Genomic DNA, 25,737 nt, shown 5'->3' on the forward strand with positions numbered 1-25,737 from the left:
TTCTGCTCCAGGGTATTTTATTGTTACACTTTCTAGCGAGCGAGAGCAAGAAGCTATCTCAAACAGATCTCCAACTCTAAAAGAAAGATAATATATTAGTGAAGGAGCTGTCAAAAAACCCATTTATGTAAAAGCAGGTTCTATTTACAAAGGTCAGCTTGCTCTTTAGGACCAGTAAAACACACTGCTGGAAAAATAATCCACACAGCAATGCCTCATCTCTCAAACAGACATTGACAAATACTCTGCTTGAACTACTAGAAACAGTTAAGACATCTGAAATTCAGAGTGTGTGCAGCTCAGACAGAAACTACATGACTGGGCTTCAGTGTGTCATTTCAGATCATTGCCAACACCATACTCTCAGGCTCTTCCAGAACACCATAGCCTGGCTGGTACCTTAGGATCTCAAAAGGAGGACATGGATTTTCATTGACAGCAAGTAATCAGTTACTCTTCGTTTTGCGATTGCTAAGGACATCCTGATTGTCTTCTCGGCAGAAGAGTCTGGTTTTGTCAAACTTGGTGTCCTTTTCCCTGAGTTTCCCTTTAGTGTTTTGCTAGGCATGATGATCCTGGGGTTGGTTTATTTACAAGTCCTTGGGTCAGCACTCTTCCCATCACAAGGCAGAGTTCAGGAATTCCAGGAGTTCTGCGCGGTTCCGGTCTCTCTGCAGAGCAGAAAAGCAGAGGCAGGAGTTCAACAGACCTGTACTCAAGAGGACCAAGACTGCATAAACCTGCTTGCTCCCCAGGCCTTTCTGGGAAAAAAGGGAAGCAGGGGGAGAAGGGGGGGGAGAGTTGGGGGGGAAATTCTGTTAGCTCAAAGCACAGGCAAGAATTAGTTTCTTATCTGGTTAGCTCAGTAATGCAAGGTCAACTCCATCCAGCACAGCTGGTGCTCAGAGAGAATGAACCAGACAGACTGAACTAGAATAGAATAGACCAGACCAGACCAGGTTGGAAGAGACCTTCAAGATCATCGTGGCCAACCTATCATCCAACACCACCTAATCAACTAAACCATGGCACCAAGCACCCCATCAAGTCTCCTCCTGAACACCTCCAGTGATGGTGACTCCACCACCTCCCCAGGCAGCCCATTCCAATGGGCAATCACTCTCTCTGTGTAAAACTTCCTCCTGACCTCCAGCCTAAACCTCCCCTGGCACAGCCTGAGACTGTGTCCTCTTGTTCTGGTGCTGGCTGCCTGGGAGAAGAGACCAACCTCTGCCTGTCTACAACCTCCCTTCAGGTAGTTGTAGAAAGCAATAAGGTCACCCCTGAACCTTCTCTTCTCCAGGCTAAGCAACCCCAGCTCCCTCAGCCTCTCCTCACAGGGCTGTGTTCCAAGCCCCTCCCCAACTTTGTTGCCCTTCTCTGGACTCATTCCAGCAAGTCAACCTCCTTCCTAAACTGAGGGGCCCAGAACTGGACACAGGACTCAAGGTGTGGCCTAACCAGTGCAGTATATAGGGGCAGAATGACCTCCCTGCTCCTGCTGGCCACACTCTTCCTGATGCAGGCCAGGATGCCATTGGCCCTCCTGGCTGCCTGGGCACACTGCAGGCTCATGTTCAGCCTACCATCGACCAGCACCCCCAGGTCCCTCTCTGCCTGGCTGCTCTCAGCCACTCTGACCCCACCCTGTAGCACTGCATGGGGTTGCTGTGGCCAATGTGCAGAACCTGGCACTTGGATGTGTTCAATCTCCTGCCCTTGGGCTCTGCCCATCTGTCCAGCCTGTTGAGGTCCCTCTGCAGAGCCTCTCTACCCTCCAGCAGATCAACTCCTGCCCCCAGCTTGGTGTTGCCAGCAAATTTACTGCTGATGGACTCAATGCCCTCATCCAGATCATCAATAAAGATGTTAAAGAGCACAGGGCCCAGCACTGATCCCTGGGGCACACCACTGGTGCCTGGCTGCCAGCTGGCTGTGGCACCATTCACCACCACTCTCTGGGCTCAGCCTCCAGCCAGTTCCTAACCCAACACAGTGTGCTCCCATCCAAGCCATGGGCTGGCAGCTTGGCCAGGAGTTTGCTGTGGGGGACAGTGTCAAAGACTGAGACTCAAATTGAACTACAATTTAAAGTTGCATTCTACCAATCTACCAATGAAATTCATTTAGAATAATTTGTTTTCATTTTAATACCAAAACATTCAGCCAGAGTGTTCCAGTAACTTTTCCTTTCTTAAAGGCACAGTCTAAAACTGCCACACTGCATAAACCTGCTATCTGTGGGGCTTTCACACCTCAGCATGCTGCACAACACACACTACCACATTCAACCAGCTGGATATAACCAGCTGCCAGTTAGGTGTGAGTGCCTGGAGGATATGCAAGGCAACAGGTACTCAGAAGAGAGCCTGCTGGAGACAAGCTGTTGGTGTCAAAATTTCATAGTATCATAGTATCAGTCAGGGTTGGAAGGGACCACAAGGATCAGCTAGTTCCAACCCCCCTGCCATGGGCAGGGACACCCCACACTACATCAGCCTGGCCACAGCCTCAGCCAGCCTGGGCTTAAACACCTCCAGGGACAGGGCCTCAACCACCTCCCTGGACAACCCATTCCAGGGCTTCACCACTCTCATGGGGAAGAACTTCCTCCTCACCTCCAGCCTCAATCTCCCCACCTCCAGCTTCATTCCATTCCCCCTACTCCTATCACTGCCTGAGATCCTGAGCAGTCCCTCCCCAGCCTTCCTGTAGCCCCCTTCAGATACTGGAAGGCCACAATTAGGTCACTTCAGAGCCTTCTCTTCTCCAGACTGAACAGCCCCAACTCCTTCAGTCTGTCCTCACAGGAGAGGTGCTCCAGCCCTCTGATCATCCTCCTGGCCCTTCTCTGGACACCTTCCAGCACCTCCACATCCCTCTTGGAATAGGGGCTCCAGACCTGGAGGCAGTACTCCAGGTGGGGTCTCAGCAGAGCTGAGCAGAGGGGGAGAATCACCTCCCTTGCCCTGCTGGCCACACTTCTCCTGATGCAGCCCAGGATCTGATTGGCTTTGCGGGCTGCAAGTGCACACTGAGAGCTCCTGGTGAGCTTTTTGTCCACCAGCACCCCCAAGTCTCTCTCCTCAGGGCTGCTTTCCAGCCAGTCCCTGCCCAGCCTGGAGTTGTGCCTGGGATTGCCTCCACCCAGATGCAGGACTCTGCCCTTGGTCTTGTTGAACCTCCTGAGGGTGGCTTGTGCCCACCTCTCCAGCCTGTCCAGGTCCCTCTGGATGGCCTCCCTTCCCTCCAGCTGTCTGCTGCACCACACAGCTTGGTGTCATCAGCAAACTTGCTGAGGGTGCACTCAGTGCCACTGTCCATGGCACCCACAAAGATGTTGAACAAGTCCATAGGTTCTGTAAGTCGCTCCCCATGTAGGCTAACAGCCTGCTCAGGAGGGAGCTAACTCACAAGCAGAACAGATGCAATTCCCTGGTGTCTGAGGCAGCTCCCACTGCACACACTGCAAGACTTGTGCTCTAAAAGTGTAATTTCTTCTGTGATTTAAGCAGCAGTTTGCAGCACAAGAGAAAAGAAGCAGAACATGAGGCTCTTTCTTCACATAAGAGACAGCTCAGTCAAAACACTTGTTTTCAGTGTCACAAAATCACAATTCATAGAACAACTACTGCATCTTAAAATATTGTGAAGAACAGATGTTAGTTCAGCATGTTTGTGACCATGGCCACCCAATCACATCAAATATCACAGAATCATTGAACCAACAAGGTTGGAAAAGACCTCAGAGATCATCAAGTCCAACCTGTCCCCAAACACCTCATGGCTAACTAAACCATGGCACCAAGTGCCACATCCAATCCCCTCTTGAACACCTCCAGGAATGGTGACTCCACCACCTCCCTGGGCAGCACATTCCAATGGCCAATGACTCTCTTGGTGAAGAACTTTCTCCTCACCTCCAGCCTAAACCTCCCCTGGCACAGCTTGAGACTGTGTCCTCTTGTTCTGGTGCTGCTTGCCTGGGAGAAGAGACCAACCCCCACCTGGCTACAACCTCCCTTCAGGGAGTTGCAGAGGGTAATGAGGTCTCCCCTGAGCCTCCTCCTCTCCAGGCTAAGCAACCCCAGCTCCCTCAGCCTCTCCTCACAGGGCTGTGCTCAAGGCCTCTCCCCAGCCTTGTTGCCCTTCTCTGGACACCTTCAAGTGTCTCAATGTCCTTCCTAAACTGAGGGGCCCAGAACTGGACACAGGACTCAAGGTGTAGCCTAACCAGTGCTGAGTACAGGGGCACAATGACTTCCCTGCTCCTGCTGGCCACACTGTTCCTGATGCAGGCCAGGATGCCCTTGGCCTTCTTGGCCACCTAGGCACACTGCTGGCTCATGTTCAGCTGCTGTTAACCAGTACCTCCAGGTCCCTCTCTGCCTGGCTGCTCTCAGCCCCTCTGACCCCAGCCTGTAGCACTGCATGGGGTTGTTGTGGCCAAAGTGCAGAACCTGGCACTTGGATTTATTAAATGCCATCCTGTTGGACTCTGCCCATCTCTCCAGCCTGTCAAGGTCCCTCTGCAGAGCTCTCCTACCTTCTAACAGATCAACTCCTGCTCTCCCAGCTTGGTATCATCTACGAATTTACTGATGACTGACTCAATGCTCTCGTAAAGATCTTCAATAAAGATACTGAACAGGCTGGGGCCCAGCACTGATCCCTGGGGCACACCACTGGTGCCTGGCTGCCAGCTGCTTGTGGCACCATTCACCACCACTCTCAGCCTCCAGCCAGTTCCTAACCCAGCTCAGAGTGCTGCTGTCCAAGCCAGGGGCTGACAGCTTGGCCAGCAGTTTGCTGTGGGGGACGGTGTCAAAGGCCTATTTTAACTCTTACCTCTTTATCCTTCTTAGTCTTCTTTATTCTCATCTTAATTTTCTTTCCAGTTATCATACTGTAGTTATCATTCTTCTTTTTGTTTTTGAAGAACTAAAATAAGATCACAGATGAGAAAGACTTCAGCTCTGCTTCATTTTGTCATGTTACAACTCTGAAACAGAATTACTGCCAATAACCTTTGATGCTTCCTAACTGTCCAGAATCACAGGTGTAGGTTTCCCTTTGCTGATGCAAAGACTGGTGGTGTTATCCACATTTTAATGACACAATGGGTGACATGTTTCAAAGTGAACTATGAAAGGGCTTCACACTCACACAAGCATACCTTGGACAGCTGGACAGGTCCTGTTTTCTCTTTTTTTCTCTTCTTGTCTTTCTTCTTCATTTTGTTCTCCTTTTTCCTTTTCTGCAAGTACATAACATGCTCTTATGTTTACACACTCACAAAGGCAAAACATAGGAAATCCACAATCAGCTCTCAATGTACCAGCCAGTGAAGACAGCCACTACTGCTTGCCATACCACCACAGAACAGAATCTCAGAATCATAGAATGGTTTGGGTTGGAAGGGATCTTAAAGTTCATCTAGTTCCAACCTCCCTGCCATGGGCACAGACATCTCCTACCAGACAAGAATATGTCCAGGGAAGGGCTACAAGGTTGATCAGGGGGCTGGAGCACCTCTCCTGTGAGGACAGACTGAAGGAGTTGGGGCTGTTCAGTCTGCAGAAGAGAAGGCTCCAAGGTGACCTCATTGTGGCCTTCCAGTATCTGAAGAGGGCCACAAGAAGGCTGGGGAGGGACTGCTCAGGATCTCAGGTAGTGATAGGAGTAGGGGGAATGGAATGAAGCTGGAGGTGAGGAGGAAGTTCTTCCCCCTGAGAGTGGTGAAGCCCTGGAATGGGTTGTCCAGGGAGGTGGTTGAGGCCCTGTCCCTGGAGGTGTTTAAGCCCAGGCTGGCTGAGGCTCTGTCCAGCCTGATGTAGTGTGGGGTGTCCTTGCTCACGGCAGGGGGGTTGGAAATAGATAATCCTTGTGGTCCCTTCCAACCCTAACTGATACTATGATACCAGTTTGCTCAAGGCCCCACCCAACCTGGCCTTGAATACTTCAAGGGCTGAAGCCTCTACAAGCACTCTGGTCAACCTGTTCCAGTGCCTCACCACCCTCATAGTGAAGAATTTATTCCCAATCTAAACCTAGCTTCTTCCAGCGTAAAGCCATCACTCCCTGTCCTGTCACCACATGCCTTTCTAAGAAGTCCCTCTACAGCTATCCTGTAGGCGCCCTTCAAGTACTGGAAGGCTGCTATAAGGTCTCCCTGAAGTCTTCTCTTCTCCAGGCTGAACCACTCCACCTCACAGACTGTCTTCACAGCAGAGGGGCTCCAGGCCCTCTTTGTGATCATCTTTGTGGTAGTGCAGTGGAGTAGCAACTTTGAGATCCTGAGGAACTGAAACGTGTCCAGAGAAGGGCAACAAAGCTGGGGAGGGGTCTGGAGCACAGCCCTGTGAGGAGAGGCTGAGGGAGCTGGGGTTGCTTAGCCTGGAGAAGAGGAGGCTCAGGGGAGACCTCATTGCTCTCCACAACTACCTGAAGGGAGGTTGTAGCCAGGTGGGGGTTGGTCTCTTCTCCCAGGCAACCAGCACAAGAACAAGAGGACACAGTCTCAAGCTGTGCCAGGGGAGGTTTAGGCTGGATGTTAGGAAGAAAGTCTTCATAGAGAGAGAGATTGGCCATTGGAATGTGCTGCCCAGGGAGGTGGTGGAGTCACCATCACTGGAGGTGTTTGGGAAGAGACTGGGTGAGGCACTTGGTGCCATGGTTTAGTTGATCAGATGGTGCTGGGTGATAGGTTGGACTCGATGATCTCAAAGGTATTTTCCAACCTGGTTAATTTATTTTCTCTTCTATAAATCATTCCTTCTGACAAATTCTAGAGTTCTCAAGATCTTCCCTTTTGCTTCCTTCAGAGACCACTCCAAATGCTAGCTGGACCAGCACTGATTGATAACAGGATCCTTTATGTTATTTCTCCTTTAATGAACAGCCAAGTATGTGCCAACCTATGGGTTCAGCTACTGCAACTACACAGCAGGACTCAGCTGTACAGAGACAAAACCATTCCACCTTCCATGACACTTAGGGCTACCAAAATATTATAAACTACTTTCTGCTTGTTAAGAAAACTGATCTTTGCAAATGTTTACCTTTTTGCTGTGTTTTTCTTTATTCTTCTTCTTTGATTTAGACTTAGGAGAATCTAGAATGAAAAAAGAAAGAAAACCAACATCAACAAAAAGCCAACCAGGACCACAAACAACAAAGCAAACTGGGGTGGGTTGAAGTTTCCCCCTAGCATTAACTTCATAGTTTCATAGTTTCATTCAGGGTTGGAAGGGACCACAGGGATCATCTAGTTCCAACCCCCCTGCCATGGGCAGGGACACCCCACACTACATCAGCCTGGCCACAGCCTCAGCCAGCCTGGGCTTAAACACCTCCAGGGACTGGGCCTCAACCACCTCCCTGGACAACCCATTCCAGGGCTTCACCACTCTCATGGGGAAGAACTTCCTCCTCACCTCCAGCCTGAATCTCCCCACCTCCAGCTTCATTCCATTCCCCCTAGTCCTATCACTCCCTGAGATCCTGAGCAGTCCCTCCCCAGCCTTCCTGTAGCCCCCTTCAGATACTGGAAGGCCACAATGAGGTCACCTGGGAGCCTTCTCTTCTGCAGACTGAACAGCCCCAACTCCTTCAGTCTGCCCTCATAGGAGAGGTGCTCCAGCCCTCTGCTCATCCTCCTGGCCCTTCTCTGGACATGTTCCAGCACCTCCACATCCCTCCTGTAATAGGGGCTCCAGAACCAGATTAACTCAGAGCCAGATTAACTCAGTTAGAAGCAAATGAAGCTGTATTTGCAAGCAAGAACTACACTCTACAAGGGAATGCAATGGATGTGTGCAAAATATACAGGAGTTACAATATTAGACAGGTGTTTACAATTAGCAAACAACATGAAAAGAGACCTGGTCAAAAAGAGTCCAGGCAAGCTGCTCCACTGCCCCTCCCCACCTCCCAGACCCCTCTGTACCAGGACAGAGAGAGGACCTGAAAGAGAGCAGTGTTAGGCTTATCTAAACCATGGCACCAAGCACCTCATCCAGTCCCCTCCTAAACACCTCCAGTGATGGTGACTCCACCACCTCCCTGAGCAGCACATCCCAATGGCCAATCTCTCTTTCCATTAAGGACTTCTTCCTAACATCCAGCCTAAACCTCCCCTGGTGCAGCTTGAGACCTCCTGTTCTGGTGCTGGTTGCCTGGGAGAAGAGACCAACCCCCACCTGCCTACAACCTCCCTTCAGGGAGTTGTAGACAGCAAGAAGGTCTCCCCTGAGCTTCCTCTTCTCCAGGCTAAGCAACCCCAGCTCCCTCAGCCTCTCCTCACAGGGCTGTGCTCCAAACCCCTCCCCAGCTTTGTTGCCCTTCTCTGGACACCTTCCAGCAACTCAACATCTTTCCTAAACTGAGGGGCCCAGAAAAACTGAGGGGCCCAGAAGACTGGTTTAGAATAGAACAGAATAGAATAAAGCAGGCTGGAAGAGACCTTCAAGATCATCACATCCAACCTATCATCCGACACCACCTGAGAAAAGCAATGCATTAATGTACTGCCACTTACTAGTCTAGCATGGACACTGACAATACCTGATCTACTCAGTGATTACTTACACCCATATATCACATTAATGCAGACAATACTTCTGACTTCTTTCTATAGCTGTGGTGGTTTTAGGCTAAGCCTTTAAAATTCAGTTACAGGGTTTGAGCAGAAAAGTAGAAAAGTATCAATAAATCACTGTTGGGTGTAAAAAGGAAACCAAAAGATTACTCTGAACAAATTCATGGGGCAAATATGTGGAATAAGAGGAGCTGTATCATAACAATTCCTTCTCTCCTCTCTGCTGATCTCTGGCTGGCTTTGCTTCACTCAGGAGAGATAATCTGCCTGCTTTGGCTGACCTTGGCTAGGTCTAACCCAGTGCTTCTCTCTCCACTCCTTTCCAGTGGAGCAGCTTCCCTGGTCTCTGACCAGGGTGGGGTTTTGTGTTGTTTGCTCATTGTAAATACCTGTGTGATATTGTAGCTCCTGTATATTTTGTACACATCCATTGCATTCCACCCTGGAGTGCAGTTCTTGCTTGTAAATACAGCTTCATTTGCTTCTAACTGAGTTGGTCTGGCAAAAGTTAATAGTGTGGCGGGGGGGGGGGGGGGGGGGGAACTTCAACCCCCTACAATAGCTGTGCTCTCAACAGATGGCAAATCCCTGTTTTATAGCCAGTGCCTGCTCTCCTTCTGAAATGGAAAGCTTAGGGAGTTTTTAGCTATAAAGATTTCACAGTATCACAAAGGTTGGAAAGGACCTCAAGGATCATAGAGTCCAACCTATCAACACAGACCTCATGACTAGACCATGGCACCAAGTGCCACATCCAATCCCCTCTTGAACACCTCCAGGGATGGGGACTCAACCACCTCCCTGGGCAGCACATTCCAATGGCTAACAACTCTCTCTGGGAAGAACTTTTTCCTCACATCCCCCACAGCAAACTGCTGGCTGAGCTGTCAGCTCGTGGCTTGGACCACTACACTTTGTGCTGGGTTAGGAACTGGCTGGAGGCTGAGCCCAGAGAGTGGTGGTGAATGGTGCCACAGCCAGCTGGCAGCCAGGCACCAGTGGTGTGCCCCAGGGATCAGTGCTGGGCCCTGTGCTCTTTAACATCTTCACTGATGATCTGGATGAGGGGATTGAGTCAGTCATCAGCAAGTTTGCAGATGACACCAAGTTAGGGGCAGATGTTGGTCAGTTAGAGGGTGAAAAGGCTCTGCAGAGGGACCTCAACTGACTGGACAGATGGGCAGAGTCCAATGGGATGGCATTCAACAAGTCCAAGTGCCGAGTGCTGCACTTTGGCCACAACAACCCCAGGCAGAGCTACAGGCTGGGGTCAGAGTGGCTGAGAGCTGCCAAACAGAGAGGGACCTGGGGGTGCTGATTGACAGCCACCTAAACATGAGCCAGCAGTGTGCCCAGGTGGCCAGGAGGGCCAATGGCATCCTGGCCTGCATCAGGAATAGTGTGGCCAGCAGGAGCAGGGAAGTCATTGTGCCCTGTACTCTGCATTGGTTAGGCCACACCTTGAGTCCTGTGTCCAGTTCTGGGCCCCTCAGTTTAAGAAGGACATTGAGACACTTGAAGGTGTCCAGAGAAGGGCAACAAGGCTGGGGAGAGGCCTTGAGCACAGCCCTGTGAGGAGAGGCTGAGGGAGCTGGGGTTGTGTAGCCTGGAGAGGAGGAGGCTCAGGGGTGACCTCATTGCCCTCTACAACTACCTGAAAGGTGGTTGTAGCCAGGAGGGGGTTGGTCTCTTCTCCCAGGCAAGCAGCACCAGAACAAGAGGACACAGTCTCAAGCTGTGCCAGGGGAGGTTTAGACTCGAGGTGAGGAGAAAGTTCTTCACTGAGAGAGTTGTTAGCCATTGGAATGTGCTGCCCAGGGAGGTGGTGGAGTCCCCATCCCTGGAGGTGTTCAAGAGGAGATTGGATGTGGCACTTGGTGCCATGGTCTAGTCATGGGGTCTGTGGTGACAGGCTGGACTCGATGATCCTCGAGGTCCTTTCCATCCTTAGTGATACTGTGAAATCCTGCAGTAGATACTGAATTTTCAGTCAACCCAGATTATCAGACATTCCACCAGGTGACCTCCAGCTCACTATGAGAGTTCTTCTGAATCATAGGAACAAACCCATTAACATACACTTCAGTGTTTAGCCTGGCACATCTCATTAGGAAATGGCAATTTAGTCACACTACTGGCAGTGAGGCCAAGCATTTTGATACAGAAAATGGAAACAATGCAATCTTGATCTAATCAGCAATACATCCCCCTCAAGGTCAGGGAAAAAATCTGCACTTACTTGCAGGTGGTATCTATACCAAATCCTCAAAGGAAGCAGCAGCTTAGCATGGAAAATCTCCCACCTGCAATGCTTACATACATGTTCACACTGAACTTGGTCATTGCTCTTAGTAAGATTCACAGAATGGCTTAGGTTGGAAGGGACCTGAGAGACCATCTACTCCAACCTCCCCACCATGGGCAGGGACACCTCTCAACTAGATTCACTGGCTCAAGGCCTCATCCAACCTAGCCTTGCACAACCCCAGGAAAGAGGCAAACCAGTCTAGAGTCTCACCACCCTCACGCTGATGAACTTCTTAAGTCCCAGTCTAAACCTACTCTCCCTCAGGTTAAAACCATTCTCCCTTGTCCTGCTGGTAGACACCCTTATGCAAAGTCCCTCTCCAGCCTTCCTGTAGGATCCCTTCAGGTACTGGAAGGCAGCTATAAGCTCTCCTTGGAGTCCTCTCTTGTCTAGGCTGACAAACTTCAGCTCCCTCAGCCTATCCTCATAGCAGAGGTGTTCTAGCCCTTGGATCATCTTTATGGCTCTCCTCTGGACTTCCTCCAACAGCTCTCCTTATGATGGGGACAGCAGAACTGGACACAGTATTTGAAGTGGGGGTCTCACAAGAGCAAAGGGGGAAAAATCACCTCATTTGACCTGCTGGCCACACTCCTTTTGATGCAGCCTAGGATATGATTTGCCTGCAGAGTCTGGGCTCATGTCTCAGTTGAGTGCTTGTAACACTAAGACTAAATCAAATATCCCAAGTCTGGCCTTGGTAAGTCAGGTGAGATAGAAAAAGCTCTTGCAATCACTCCACTTTCAAGAGAGAAGAGTTTTAAATATATACAGTATCTTGTTATCAAGTAGCATTTCTTTGAATGTCAGCTTCTATTCTGAAGTTACTTAACACAGGAACACTGCACACTACCTACAAAGAGGTAGCTTAACACAGCAACAGGAAAGGTTTGAGGGAAACACTCTCAAGCATGCAGCACTACTATTCTACAAAGTCATTTTCTGGTGGTTCAGCCACAGTTAGAATGAGCACTACATGCTTCCAGGAGAGCTATCAGAACTGGTGAACATCACCTGTACCTGTGGAGTTAGCTTACCTCTGCTGCTTGAGGAAGGTGATCTTGATGACGAGCGTGAGGAGGAGGAGGAAGTAGATGTGGTGCTAGAAGAGGATGAGGATGAAACAGATGATGATCTGCTTCTGCTGCGCTTTCGTTTCCTCTTCTCTTTTCCTTAGGATAACACAAGGCAACAGTGACAAGCATGCCAGCAACAGTGGCCTACAAAAGAACTCCTCAGAGAAGTTACACCTCTATTCTGGTGGGGTTTTTAGGAGAGGATATGGTAGGATAGGGTAGGATAGGGTAGGGTAAGGTAGGGTAGGGTAGAGTAAGGTAGGGTAGGGTAGGGTAGGGCAGGGTAGGGTAGGGCAGGGTAAACCAGGTTGGAAATGACCTTTGAGATCATCAAGTCCAACCCATCACCCAACACTGTCTAATCAACTAAACCATGGCACCAAGTGCATCATCCTGTCTCTTTTTAAACACTTCCAGTGATGGTGACTCCACCACCTCCCTGGGCAGCACATTCCAATGGCCAATCTCTCTTTCTGTGAAGAATTTCTTCCTACCATCCAGCCCAAACCTCCCATGGCACAGCTTGAGACTGTGTCCTCTTGTTCTGGTGCTGGCTGCCTGGGAGAAGAGACCAAGCCCCACCTGGCTACAACCTCCCTTCAGGCAGTCGTATTTTATCCACTCTTTTTGTTGTATTTTCTCCACTCTTCTAGTGCCTCATGGTCTATCACCATCACTGAGTGACAACGGTTGACATCCAAGCATCGTTGACCGATGCACACGCACCACTCCACAGCGCTAAAACAGCTTAGTGATCAGCATTGCTTACCTCGGACTTTCAGCTCTTCTTGTGAAGTTGCACAGTGCGTCCTGTTCTTTTCATCCTTCCTGTTATCCATATCTAGTAAGAGCCAAAAATACACTCAATAGCCTCATTTGGTTCCGAAGGACTTGGCGGGGGGAGCGGTGTGGCGGGGGAAGAGTAAGAGAGGACACCGGCGGGAGCCGTGAAGGGCAGCCCCGCCACCACTCCTATCGCGCTGCCCAGTGCAAACCCAGGCTATGATCTGCACGGGTCAGGAACGCGAAGCCGAAGCCCTGTTTTCGTGCCACGGCCGACGATGCCGCAAGCCGGCGCCGTGGTGTTTGCGGCAGCTGCGGCGCTGCAGGCTGCCGGCCAGCCACAGGGTCCCGCCCTGCGCGGCGGCGGGGGGAGGCCTGCGGGGCTCGGCACGGCCTGCACCGCCCCCGAGCAGCTGCCCGACCTAAGCCTGCACTCATCCAGCCAGCCAGCCATCCGTCCAGCTGTGGCCGTGCACCAGCCCCGCCGGCAGCCCGCGGGCCAGGAGGGGCTGCCCTGCCGGCCAGGGCGGTCCGAGCCCAGCCGTGCGGAGCCGCTGACGGGCGCACGAGCGCACGGGCCGCGCCGACATTTCCTGGGGGACGGCGGGCTCCCACCTGCTCCCCGCAGCCGAGCAGTATCCCCCTGCACGACTCACCCCGGGCGAGGGCCGGCCGCCGCCGCTCCGATTCCCTCCCCGCGGAGGGCGCTTACCTGAAGCGAGCCCGGGCCCCGCTCCGCAGGCGCAGCGACCCGGAAGCGCAGCTCGCTTCCTGCCCGCGGAGCCGGCGGAACGGGATGGCAGGGTGTGCGCGCCGCATCCGGTGTGCGCGCTGGAATCGGGGTGCGCGCAGCATCCGGTGTGCGCGCTGGATCCGGTGTGCGCGCTGGAATCGGTGTGCGCGCCGCATCCGGTGTGCGCGCCGCATCCGGTGTGCGCGCCGCGCCTCCCCGTGAGCCTGAGGGCTGCTGGGGGCTCCTCGTCCTTCTCCGCGCCTGGGTGGGCTCCCTGCCGGCCCCACCGCTCCGAACCCCTGGGGCTCCTGCACCCTGCTGCCGCCTAAGTCAGGCACCTCCTGCTGTTAGAATCTGAGTGAAACCGTGTTTCATAGTATCAGTCAGGGTTGGAAGGGACCACAAGGATCATCTAGTTCCAACCCCCCTGCCATGGGCAGGGACACCCCACACTAGATCAGGCTATGTGTTTTTCAGCAAGGCCTTTGACACTGTCCCCCATAGCAAACTGCTGGCCAAGCTGTCAGCCCCTGGCTTGGATGGGAGCACACTGTGATGGGTTAGGAACTGGCTGGAGGGCCGAGCCCAGAGAGTGGTGGTGAATGGTGCCACAGCCAGCTGGCAGCCAGGCACTAGTGGTGTGCCCCAGGGATCAGTGCTGGGCCCTGTGCTCTTTAACATCGTTATTGATGATCTGGATGAGGGCATTGAGTCCATCAGCAGTAAATTTGCAGACGACACCAAGCTGGGGGCAGGAGTTGACCTGCTGGAGGGTAGAGAGGCTCTGCAGAGGGACCTCGACAGGCTGGACAGATGGGCAGAGTCCAAGGGCATGAGACTGAACACATCCAAGTGCCAGGTTCTGCACATTGGCCACAGCAACCCCATGCAGTGCTACAGGCTGGGGTCAGAGTGGCTGAGAGCAGCCAGGCAGAGAGGGACCTGGGGGTGCTGGTCAATGGTAGGCTGAACATGAGCCTGCAGTGTAACCAGGCAGCCAGGAGGGCCAATGGCATCCTGGCCTGCATGAGGAACAGTGTGGCCAGCAGGAGCAGGGAGGTCATTCTGCCCCTGTACACTGCACTGGTTAGGCCACACCTTGAGTCCTGTGTCCAGTTCTGGGCCCCTCAGTTTAGGAAGGAGGTTGACTTGCTGGAACGAGTCCAGAGAAGAGCAACAAAGTTGGTGAGGGGTTTGGAACACAGCCCTGTGAGGAGAGGCTGAGAGAGCTGGGGTTGCTTAGCCTGGAGAGGAGGAGACTCAGGGGTGACCTTATTGCTCTCTACAACTACCTGAAGGGAGGTTGTAGACAGGCAGAGGTTGGTCTCTTCTCCCAGGCAACCAGCACCAGAACAAGAGGACACAGTCTCAGGCTGTGCCAGGGGAGGTTCAGGTTGGATGTTAGGAAGAAGTTTTATACAGAAAGAGTGATTGCACTATGGAATGTGTTGCCTGGGGAGGTGGTGGAGTCACCATCACTGGAGGTGTTCAGGAGGAGACTTGATGGGGTGCTTGGTGCCATGGGTTAGTTGTTTAGGTGGGTTGGATTGGTTGATGGGTTGGACACGATGATCTTGAAGGTCTCTTCCAACCTGGTTTGGTTTATTCTAATGAAGGTTTATTCTAATAAAGGCTGGCCAGAGCCTCATCCAGCCTGGGCTTAAACACCTCCAGGGACGGGGCCGCTCGGGGGTCGCGTAACTAGTTAGCATGCCAGAGTCTCGTTTGAGTAGATGCTGTGAGAAACGAGCTCACTGCTGCATTTTAAATACAACCAGTTTATTATAAAATAAAGGCAGAACAGCGCTGGGCGCAGGTGTGCTAGAGGCGCACCATAACAGCACGAGTTGAACTTACATAGACGTCAAACGTACATATTCATACCTTGCCCCAGCACGCTCCCACCCTCTCCTTCAAAGCTGAGACAAAACCTGCACTTTTGACCTGGCCAGTCTTCAGACATCTGGACGCCTCACATTGGCCACAGCAACCCCATGCAGCGCTACAGGCTGGGGTCAGAGTGGCTGAGAGCAGCCAGGCAGAGAGGGACCTGGGGGTACTGGTTGACAGCAGCTGAACATGAGCCAGCAGTGTGCCCAGGTGGCCAAGAAGGCCAAAGGCATCCTGGCCTGGATCAGGAACAGTGTGGCCAACAGGAACAGGGAAGTCATTCTGCACTGTACTGAGCACTGGTTAGGCCACACCTCAAGTCCTGTGTCCAGTTCTGGGCCCCTCAGGTTAGGAAAGATGTTGAGTTGATGGAAGGTGTCCAGAGAAGGGCAACAAAGCTGGGGAGGGGTTTGGAACACAGCCCTATGAGGAGAGACTGAGGGAGCTGGGGTTGTTTAGCCTGGAGAAGAGGCTCAGGGGAGACCTTCTTGCGGTCTACAACTCCCTGAAGGGAGGCTGTAGCCAGGTGGGGGTTGGTCTCTTCTCCCAGGCAACCAGCACCAGAATAAGAGGACACAGTCTCAAACTGCACCAGGGGAAGTTTAGGCTGGAGGTGAGGAGAAAGATCTTCACAGAAGGAGTAACTGGCCATTGGAATGTGCTGCCCAGGGAGATGGTGGAGTCACCGTCCCTGGAGGTGTTTAGGAGGAGACTTGATGGAGTGCTTGGTGCCATGGGTTAGTTGGTTAGATGGTGTTGGATGCGATGATCTCAAAGGTCTCTTCCAACCTGGTCTGGTCTATTCTATTCTATTCTATTCTATTCTTTCTCTCCCAGTACACAAGGATCAAACCCCACACAACACAGGCTATGACCAACCAATCAGCCCAAAGATCGAACCCCATGGTCCCCAGCAGTTCCCCTTGCCAAAGCCAAATATTACTGTTTCTCACCATGCCATGGTTATAATGACACTGTTTATGTTGTTAAATAGACAGCATTGGTCTTCTAAGCAGGACCATTGTTCGGGGGCTTTCGCTGTGTAACTCTGGTTCCTTTGTTTAAACAGTGCCTGCCTTGCTAGGGGCTGTGACTCTGAGGAGGAATGGAAAGATTATTGAGAAGGGAACATCCTCCCCAGAAGGCACTGAGAGGTGGGGAACTGCCAAGGAAGCCAGAGGTCTGCGTAGGTCTGTGGTGACTGGAGGAAGCGTAAAGACAGCAGGGGAGATCATGAGCACTGACTCAAGTCAGCCCAAAAAGACTTGCCTCCCACACCCACAAAGAGTGTGCATGCTACTCACCTCAAGGGAGGTCACTCTGCCCCTCTGCCCTTGTGAGACACCATCTAGTGGAGCACTGTGTCCAGCTCTGGAGCCCTCAATACAAGAAGGACATGGATCTGTTGGGAGAGGGTCCAGAGGAGGGCCACAAAGACCATCAAAGGGCTAAAGCACCTCTCCTATGAGGACAAGCTGTTCAGCCCGGAGAAGAGAAAGCTCTGGGGAGACCTTAGAGCAGCTTTCCAGTACCCAAAGGGGGCTACAGGAAAGCTGGAGAGACACTCATTGTAGGGGCCTATGGTGACAGAATAAGGGGCAAGGGTTTTAAACTAGACCAGGCTAAATTTAGATTACACATAAGGAAGAAGTTTTTTACTATAAGCATGGTGAGACACTGGAACAGGTTGCCCAGAGAAGTGGCCATCAGGAGCAGGGAAGTCATTGTGCCCCTGTACTCTGCACTGGTTAGGCCACACCTTGAGTTCTGTGTCCAGTTCTGGGCCCCTCAGTTTAAGGAGGACATTGAGACACTTGAAGGTGTCCAGAGAAGGGCAACAAGGCTGGGGAGAGGCCTTGAGCACAGCCCTGTGAGGAGAGGCTGAGGGAGCTGGGGTTGCTTAGCCTGGAGAAGAGGAGGCTCAGGGGAGACTTAGTGCTGTCTACAACTCCCTGAAAGGTGGTTGTAGCCAGGTGGGGGTTGGTCTCTTCTCTTTAGCAACCAGCACCAGAACAAGAGGACACAGTCTCAAGCTGCACCAGGGGAAGTTTAGGCTGGAGGTGAAGAGAAAGTTCTTCACTGAGAGAGTCATTAACCATTGGAATGTGCTCCCCAGGGAGGTGGTGGAGTCCCCATCCCTGGAGGTGTTCAAGAGGGGATTGGATGTGGCACTTGGTACCATGGTTTATTCATGAAGTGTTGGGTGACACATTGGACTTGATGATCTTTGAGGTCTCTTCCAAACTTGGTGATTCTGTGATTCTGTGATCCCTAGAAGCATTTAAGACCAGGCTGGATGAGACCATGAGCAACCCAGTCTAGTGGGTGGTGTCCCTGGCCATGGCAGAGGCGTTTGAACTAGATGATGTTTAAGGTCCCATCACACTCAAGCCATTCTATGATGATGATGCAGTAAGTGTGGCTCATTTAAATAGAAATAACCCGTCACAAAAGTGATGCCAATTGACAGAAATGTAAGTGGGATTTTGCTAATCACATGGCAGGATAAATGCATGACAGCTCCTTGGAGAGGCGTGCTGGCTTTGTGGAACTACCACACATGACATAAAGAAAAGACCTCTGCTCTGTGTGTGTATATTGGTGTGTTGCACACAGGGAAATGACACTGCTCTTTGGGAGAACACTGCAAGGGAGGGGACGCAAGCCCAAACAGGCACACACACCTGCCCTCCACACTGAGTTGGAATGAGAGCTTTGAAGCCTTCACTGACCCTTGCCTCCAACTGAAGCCAAAGTTATTTATTCCATGTACCTGTTCAGAATACAGCCCCTGCCACAGGAGCCCTTTCCCAACAAGGCCTGATTGTTCCTCCTAAGATCTGCTCTTCACATTTCCCTTGCCAGCATGACCGTTACCTTTGGTCGGTGCTGCCCTCCTGTTCGGCTCTGCAATTAGCCCACATGCATGTGGCACAGTGTGGGGACTGCCCACAGCAATCAAGGAGGAGCTGTGGGTGAGCCATGTCCTTCTGTGTGTGGCTCCTACAATGGAGACCCCCTTCTTTAGCCCAAGCTCCCCCTGCCATCCTGTTGTTGGTGCACATGTACACAGCCCTTCTGCATGTCTTTACCTCCACACATGCAGATGTGAGTCAGAGTTGCCTGTAAATCAACTAAGAGACCCTGATTCCTGCCCTGGGACCTCATTTCCCACTCCATTGTAGTGTGAAAGCTGCTCTCACACTGCCTGCAGCAGCACAGTGCTAAGGCTTTCCATCACCTTCACCCTGCATGCCATGTTTATGGTGCTGGGACGCCTCATGGCACTGAGTGGGTGTTTGAGTTCTTGCAGCAGAACAGGAGTCAGATGCTAACATTTTCCCCAAGCTGATTTCTAACACTCTGGGCTTAACCCTGCCAAGTTTTCCAGTCCCTTTCTAAAAGAGCATGTTTTCAAGCATAAAATAACCATGGGATACTGAAACAACTCCTCTGATACTAGCCTGAACTAAACCACATCCAACCTCAGCTGAATCAAACCTGCTCCAACCATAAATAATATCCTTTGATTCTGATTTCCTCAGACCTGAGGGATCTTCATCTGACTTAGCAAGGGGAACGTTGTAACAAAAGATGAGGAAAAGGCAGAGGTACTTAACGCCTTCTTTGCCTCAATTTTTACTAGCAGGACAGAATGTATTCCAGACAGCTGGCCTGCAGAGCTGGCAGAAGGAGCTAGGGAGCAGCATAGTTTCCCTCTATTCCAGGAGGGGATAGTTAGAGACCTCCTCAGCTGCTTGGATCCCCACAAGTCCGTGGGACCAGATGGGATCCATCCTAGGGTGCTGAGAGAGCTGGCAGATGAGCTGGCCAAGCCGCTTTCCATCATTTTTCAGCAGTCTGGCTCACTGTAGGGATCCCAGAAGAGTGTAAGCTGGCCAAGGTGGTACCTATCCACAAGAAGGGCTACAGGCTGGGGTCAGAGTGGCTGGAGAGCGGCCAGGCAGAGAGGGACCTGGGGGTACTGGTTGATGGTAGGGTGAAAATGAGCCTGCAGTGTGCCCAGGCAGCCAAGAGGGCCAATGGCATCCTGGCCTGCATCAGGAACAGTGTGGCCAGCAGGAACAGGGAGGTCATTCTGCCCCTGTACACTGCACTGCTTAGGCCACACCTTGAGTCCTGTGTGCAGTTCTGGGCCCCTCAGGTTAGGAAAGATGTTGACTTGCTGGAGCAAGAGAAGGGCAACAAAGTTGGTGAGGGGTTTGGAACACAAGTCCTATGAGGAGAGGCTGAGGGAGCTGGGATTGCTTAGCCTGGAGAAGAGGACACTCAGGGGAGACCTTATTGCTCTCTACAACTCCCTGAAGGGAGGTTGTAGACAGGCAGAGGTTGGTCTCTTCTCCCAGGCAAGCAGCACCAGAACAAGAGGACACAGTCTCAGGCTGCGCCAGGGGAGGTTTAGGCTGGAGGTTAGGACGAAGTTCTACACAGAGAGAGTGATTGCCCATTGGAATGGGCTGCCTGGGGAGGTGGTGGAGTCACCATCATTGGAGGTGTTCAGGAGGAGACTTGATGGGGTGCTTGGTTGCATGATTTAATTGATTAGGTGGTGTTGGATGATAGGTTGGACACAATGATCTTGAAGGTCTCTTCCAACCTGGTCCCTTCTATTCTATCCTATCCTATCCTATCCTATCCTATCCTATCCTATCCTATCCTATCCTATCCTATCCTATCCTATCCTATCCTATCCTATGCCATTCTATTCTATGCCATTCTATGCCATTCTATTCTATGCCATTCTATTCTATTCTTAACCTCAAATTTACTGAACTTACACTAATTTACTGAACTTCTATGTGCAGCTGCTTTACAATATTCAAGTATAACCCCAAGTACCTGTGAAGCACGTTGATTCTTAATCTACAGCAGTGTCAGCTTATTTTTTATTGCAAAACCTATGTGGGGGTGCAAACATCCAGTGCTCCATAGCCTCCTTAAAAACCTTGCTGAACAGGAATATATTGGAGCCGGGTCTAGTAGTCATGATAGGTTGGACTTGATGATCTTTGAGGTCTTTTCCAACCTTATTGATTCTATGATTCTATTCTATGATTCTATATGCCACACTCACTCCAGAAGGATGGTAAAACTATTTATTCTGACATCAGTTTGTGTGTGCAGTGACAACATTTGGCTAGAAAAACAAATGCCTGTATTGTAGTAAGAGATACTCAAAACAACTCCAAACTGTCAATAAATACATTAAAAACATACTGAATGCTGATGTAGAAATACCCTCATTTAATTTTTCTGTGGGTTATTTACCCAGTCCAATAGTATTGAAAAGGTTTTGGGGTTGGTTTTTTTTGGGGGGTGTTTTTCATGCAACATCAAAATTCTTCCTGATAATTCATGCTATACAACACGGGATGAAAGTCTGAAATCCTCTTTGCAAGTAGCAAAAGTCGCTGAAAATTTTCAACCTAAGTCTCTCAATTGCTGTAATGAAAGAAAAGAGTCAAGGAGATTGCCTTTAAGGAAGAAAAACTAACTTCCTCAACCAGTTCTTTATAAACCAGGCAGTACTTCAAAAGGGATGTTTCCATCACCCATGATGAATCACTTGTGCTTCAGAAACTCATGGCAAAAGCCTCACCCCAGCTGGCGGGGAGAGGAGAGATGGCAGTGTGGACTGGCTGAAACCAAACATGCTTTCATAATCTGCCCAGAAACACACAGAACACTTATCCACATCACTATGCTCTCACCTATTCTAATAATTAGAAGTGGAGCTGTAACAATACTTTGCTCTTTTCATGCTCAATATTCTCCACAAACATTCAAACAGGCCGAATGCTCCTGCAAGTATTATTATCCCCGTGTTACACTTGGGGTGGTGGTGGAGGTGGAGAGGGCTGGCAGTTTGCCAGGGTACAGGCTGCATCTTTCCTTTCTTGCCTCCCTTGGTTCTCCAAGTTCTTTATCAATGTCTGTATTTTACACTCAACATACTGGAGAGTCCCAGTGGGAGCTTTCCACTGATTGTTAGTGGTCATTATGCAAGTTGTGCTGTTTTGAAAGTGAATCATGACAGATATTAAAGTAATAACTGATATGAAGTCCATGTCCGAAGCTTGGGCTTGATGTCCTAGAGTGCCACACCATTTTCAAACCAAGCTTGCTTTATCTGAAACAAAGTGTTAGGGATGTGCAGATGAATTCTCTCTGCTGTGCAGCCAAAATTACTGTTGAAGTCAGCCAGGGCTGTACAAAATAATAAAACCTGGTCCTCACCAGCTGTCCCTGGGAACACAGAAAACCCCTCCAGTGGCTCAGTACACCTTGACCTCATACAACCAAAAGGACTGGTGAGGAGAAATTTCTTCACAGAGAGAGTTGTTAGCCATTGGAATGTGCTGCCCTGGGAGGTGCTGGAATCACTATCCCCGGAGATGTCCAAGAGGGGATTGGATGTGGCACTTAGTGCCACATGGTGCCACGGTTTAGTAGTCATGGGGTGTTGAGTGACAGGTTGGACTTGATGATCTTTGAGGTCTCTTCCAACCTTATTGATTCTATGATTCTATGACTTCTAGCTCAAAACAAGAATTTCAGATGTGGTAACTTACCATATGGTACAGACAGAGAATATTTGTACCTGGATTATGTTCTAGGAACTCTGTGGGAAAGTAAGTGCCTAGCAGTGAGATTGCAGATATAAAACACGGTATTTTGCCTTCGTCCTACTGTCGGTGCCCAGATTGTATTATTTCAGTTGATATCAATCTCCTGAACAGAAAGGGCATTTTTGGTTTTGCCACATTCACCTTCTTGAATTTTTGAGCCAGCACATTGTAGTCTGTGCACTGTTTTGCTTTTTCCCCTGCCTAGTTTACTCTAGTCTAAACCCAGCTTAGTTTCTTGCTGTCTTTTGGCAAGCGTCAGGTTTGCTCTGCCAGTGGATGCCAGGGGCAAGGGATAGCCCTGCAGTGTTTCACTACCTGACCTGTGTGAGATGAGAGAGGAATCAAATTCTGTCCCTTGTAATAACAAAATTACTGAGTGTGCAAAGTTGCATCCCTCTCACAGGCACCCAAGAGGCTTTCAAAAGGCACGTGTATTCTTTGTCACCTGTTCCTCAGTGCCTGATCTTGGTGGGTTTAGTGTGTCTTCAATAAACTCCACACAGCACACATGTTCCCTTGGTGGGACCTTGAAATAAAAATGAAGATCTTCAGATGTATTTCATAGTGGCTGTTACTCAACTGCTCTCTCCCCTTTTAACAAATGCCAGAGCTGCATTACCTGTGAGAACTAGGATCTCAGGGCAACCTAGTCCATTTTCCTCCTCCTCCTTCAAACATCTCCATTTCTAGCAGAGGGAACAGTTACATGTTATAGGGGCCTTTTCTCAAGCAGATATCCAAAGCTCTTCCTGTCTTCTTTAGAGCTGGTAGATCAGAAAACCTCTTTTGTGCAGATTGGGGAGCAAAAGTACAGGAGTTTTGCCACGCTTCTTCCAGCAGCGCAGCCAAGAGCTGGCAGGCTGGCCAAGTACCCTGCTTCTGGTTGTGCCCTGAGAGGTGAGAAGCACCTATGGCTTCTTTTAGCTTCAGCTGGGGACTGTGGATGTTTATCATCAGTGGAAATCAGTCCCAAGGCACTGGGCAGGAACGGAAAGGACATAAGCTGTTGTCACCTTGGGATACTCTATACAGCTGAAATACCTGGCTAGGAAAGTAAGAGACATTGGCATCTTCCAATTAAAAAAGAGAGAGAGAGAAAAAAAATGTGATCCCAGGCAGATGTTTTCCCTGCCTGTCTGGAGCCATTCTTCCTGCTTCAAAAATCCAGGAGGTGAAAGGATCAAGATACCTTGATTCAAATGTGCTAAAGTTGAAATGCTTGAGTTTCAGACAGGTGAAGCACACTTTCACACTTGGGCATGGCTTCACTTCTGCATGGGGGACAGGAGCCCACAGGCCTGCTTGGGCTCCAAGGGGGCTTACTGGAGGAGTCATTGATTGGTGATTGAAACCAAGCATTCCCTCCAGCCTGGACTGAGCCCAGTCTGGATTTAATGCATGTTCACATCAAACTGGACTTCTAGCTGCCTTAAAAATGCAGTCTTGCGAAAAAGAGATTAAAAAAGGAGAGGCTGATGTTTTGGCAATTCATTGTCTGTTACGCAGTCCCAAAGCTTCGAGACATTACTAGCTTGACTAGTGGCCATTCGCTATTGCATGGCTGGTAGTGACCAAGAAAGCATTTCTTAATGGCTGAAGCAGGCCCCACTTTTCACAGTTCTTCCAGGTCAGTTAAGTCCACCACCACTTTCAAGAACAGAGTGTCGTCTCTGATGTAGGTGTTCTTGGTGCTCTCCAACACCGCGTGGGAAACGAAGCGTGGGCATCCAGAGGCGATATTCATTTCTCCGTCTGGCCTTTTGAAGCTGCTGCTATTGGGGTCAGCTCTAAACACTTCCACAATGTGATTTTTTTTCCCACTTTGGTCCAAAAGCATAAGTGTAACTTTCTGCTTGAAAGGCCAGAGCAGCAGGGAGTCGAACTCCCCTCTCATCACGACGAAGTAGAGAGAGACGTGCGTCCCTTTGCCTGAGCCATCCCCGTTCAGGTAGGCTCTTGCACATAACCTGTACCCGCAGCGGCTGGTGTAAAAGGGCTGGCTGAATATGGAGAGGACACGGCCTTCCACTGCTTCTTTCTTCTTCATCCTGTAGTCTGTGATTTTCCAGATTAGTTTCCCGTTGTAGCATGTGCCTTCCAAGAGCTTAAATCGTTCCTCATTTTTATTGAGCTGTGCTTTGTGAATATTGATCTGGAGATCGTGTTTGCTGGACTGGTCTTCCAAAACAACTAGGGAAGGGGCAGAGGAAAACAAGAAGGAAAATAAAAGAGAGAGAGAGAATGAGAAAGGGAAGAAGGAGAAAGCTGGAGGTGGGGAGATTCAGGCTGAACAGGAGGAGGAACTTCTTCCCCATGAGAGTGGTGAAGCCCTGGAATGGGTTGTCCAGGGAGGTGGTTGGGGCCCCGTCCCTGGAGGTGTTTAAGCCCAGGCTGGATGAGGCTCTGGCCAGGCTGATGTAGTGTGGGGTGTCCCTGCCCATGGCAGGGGGGTTGGAACTGGATGATCCTTGTGGTCCCTTCCAACCCTGACTGATACTATGTTTCTATGATACTATGAACATTGGGTGAAATAAAGTTCTCAGGGCTCTGCATACAAAGAGTGACCAGGCTCGAGCTGACAATACTGAACTACTCCAGTCTGAGTATAGTATAGAATAAAATAGAATAGAATTAACCAGGCTGGAAAAGACCTTTGAGATCATCAAGTCCAACCCATCACCCAACACCATCACGTCAACCAATCCATGGCACCAAGTGCCTCATCCAGGCTCTTTTCAAACACCTCCACCAGCTCCCTGGGCAGCACATTCCAATGGCCAATCTCTTATTCTATGAAGAACTTCTTCCTAACATCCAACCTAAACCTCCCCTGGCACAGCTTAAGACTGTGTCCTCTTGTTCTTGTGCTGCTTGCCTGGGAGAAGAGACCAACCCCCACCTGCCTACAACCTCCCTTCAGGTAGTTGTAGAGAGCAATGAGGTCTCCCCTGAGCCTCCTCTTCTCCAGGCTAAGCAACCCCAGCTCCCTCAGCCTCTCCTCACAGGGCTGTGCTCCAGACCCCTCCCCAGCTTTGTTGCCCTTCTCTGGACACCTTCCAGCAACTCAACATCTTTCCTAAACTGAGGGGCCCAGAACTGGACACAGGACTCCCAGTGTGCCCTGAGTACAGGGCAGAATGTCTTCCCTGCTCCTGCTGGCCGCACTATTCCTGATCCAGGCCAGGATGCCACTGGTCTTCTTGGCCACCAGGGCTAATGTTCAGCCTACTGTCAACCAGTACTCCCAGGTCCCTTTCTGCCTGGCCACTCTCCAGTAGGATAAGTTGGTAACTAGTGGTTTATTATAGTATAGTTTAGTACTACTACTCTAGTATAGTAGTTGGTATAGCATAGGTTGGTAACTAGTGGTTTATTATAGTATAGTACAGTACTACTACTCCAGTATTATAGTTGGTATACTATATGGTTGGTAACCAGTGTTGCTAGAGCTGATAATTTATTTCAATTGTAATTGCAGCTTGTAGTTGAGTAAGGAAATTCAGTAGCTACAACTGAGATGTAAGGCCTGCCTATGGACAGTACCACTGCCTACATCACAGCACACCAGCACGACCAGGGACGGCTCTCTGGCTTCCTTTCTCCTGCAGCACTACAGGAATTCGTTGCAGAGTAGGGGAAGGCAGGAGGATGCAGCATGCATTTAAGACCACAGATTGGTCTCATAAAATGAGAAGAAC

At 50.4% G+C, this 25,737-nt stretch overlaps 2 protein-coding genes across 8 annotated transcripts in view; both read right to left on the minus strand.

Moving 5' to 3' along the window:
• On the minus strand, positions 1-21,478 carry LOC137457017 (micronuclear linker histone polyprotein-like). The gene is made up of 9 exons (XM_068168767.1): positions 21,355-21,478; positions 21,010-21,074; positions 13,479-13,773; positions 12,753-12,824; positions 11,945-12,079; positions 7,062-7,114; positions 5,177-5,257; positions 4,849-4,941; positions 1-671 (listed from the first exon to the last, which is right to left on the minus strand). Exons 1-9 carry the CDS (start codon positions 21,476-21,478, stop codon positions 621-623), a joined length of 969 nt encoding a protein of 322 aa, XP_068024868.1. The 3' UTR covers positions 1-620.
• The window catches only part of TRAF5 (TNF receptor associated factor 5), a 38,372-nt gene continuing 33,127 nt past the window's right edge, over positions 20,493-25,737 (minus strand). For all 7 annotated transcript variants that reach the window (XM_068168752.1, XM_068168751.1, XM_068168756.1 and 4 more), the window contains one exon: positions 20,493-24,229. In XM_068168752.1, coding sequence (XP_068024853.1) covers positions 23,652-24,229 — 578 coding nt within the window. In that variant the 3' untranslated portion in view covers positions 20,493-23,651. The remainder of the gene's footprint in view (positions 24,230-25,737) is intronic.

Source organism: Melanerpes formicivorus, unplaced genomic scaffold (genome assembly GCF_026170545.1).
Source record: "Melanerpes formicivorus ecotype bairdi unplaced genomic scaffold, bMelFor1.0.p_v2 SCAF_157, whole genome shotgun sequence".
Lineage (NCBI taxonomy): Eukaryota > Metazoa > Chordata > Aves > Piciformes > Picidae > Melanerpes > Melanerpes formicivorus.

Bases quoted from the DNA above. Each gene is read 5' to 3' on its own strand.
- LOC137457017 (XM_068168767.1), bottom strand. From the start codon at position 21,478: ATGGACTTCATATCAGTTATTACTTTAATATCTGTCATGATTCACTTT. The intron at 4,942-5,176 runs GTATGCTTGTGT...ATCTTATTTTAG, and splicing joins GACCTGTCCAGCTGTCCAAG to TTCTTCAAAAACAAAAAGAA. The intron at 672-4,848 runs GTAAGAGTTAAA...TCTGCTCTGCAG, and splicing joins AGACTAAGAAGGATAAAGAG to AGAGACCGGAACCGCGCAGA.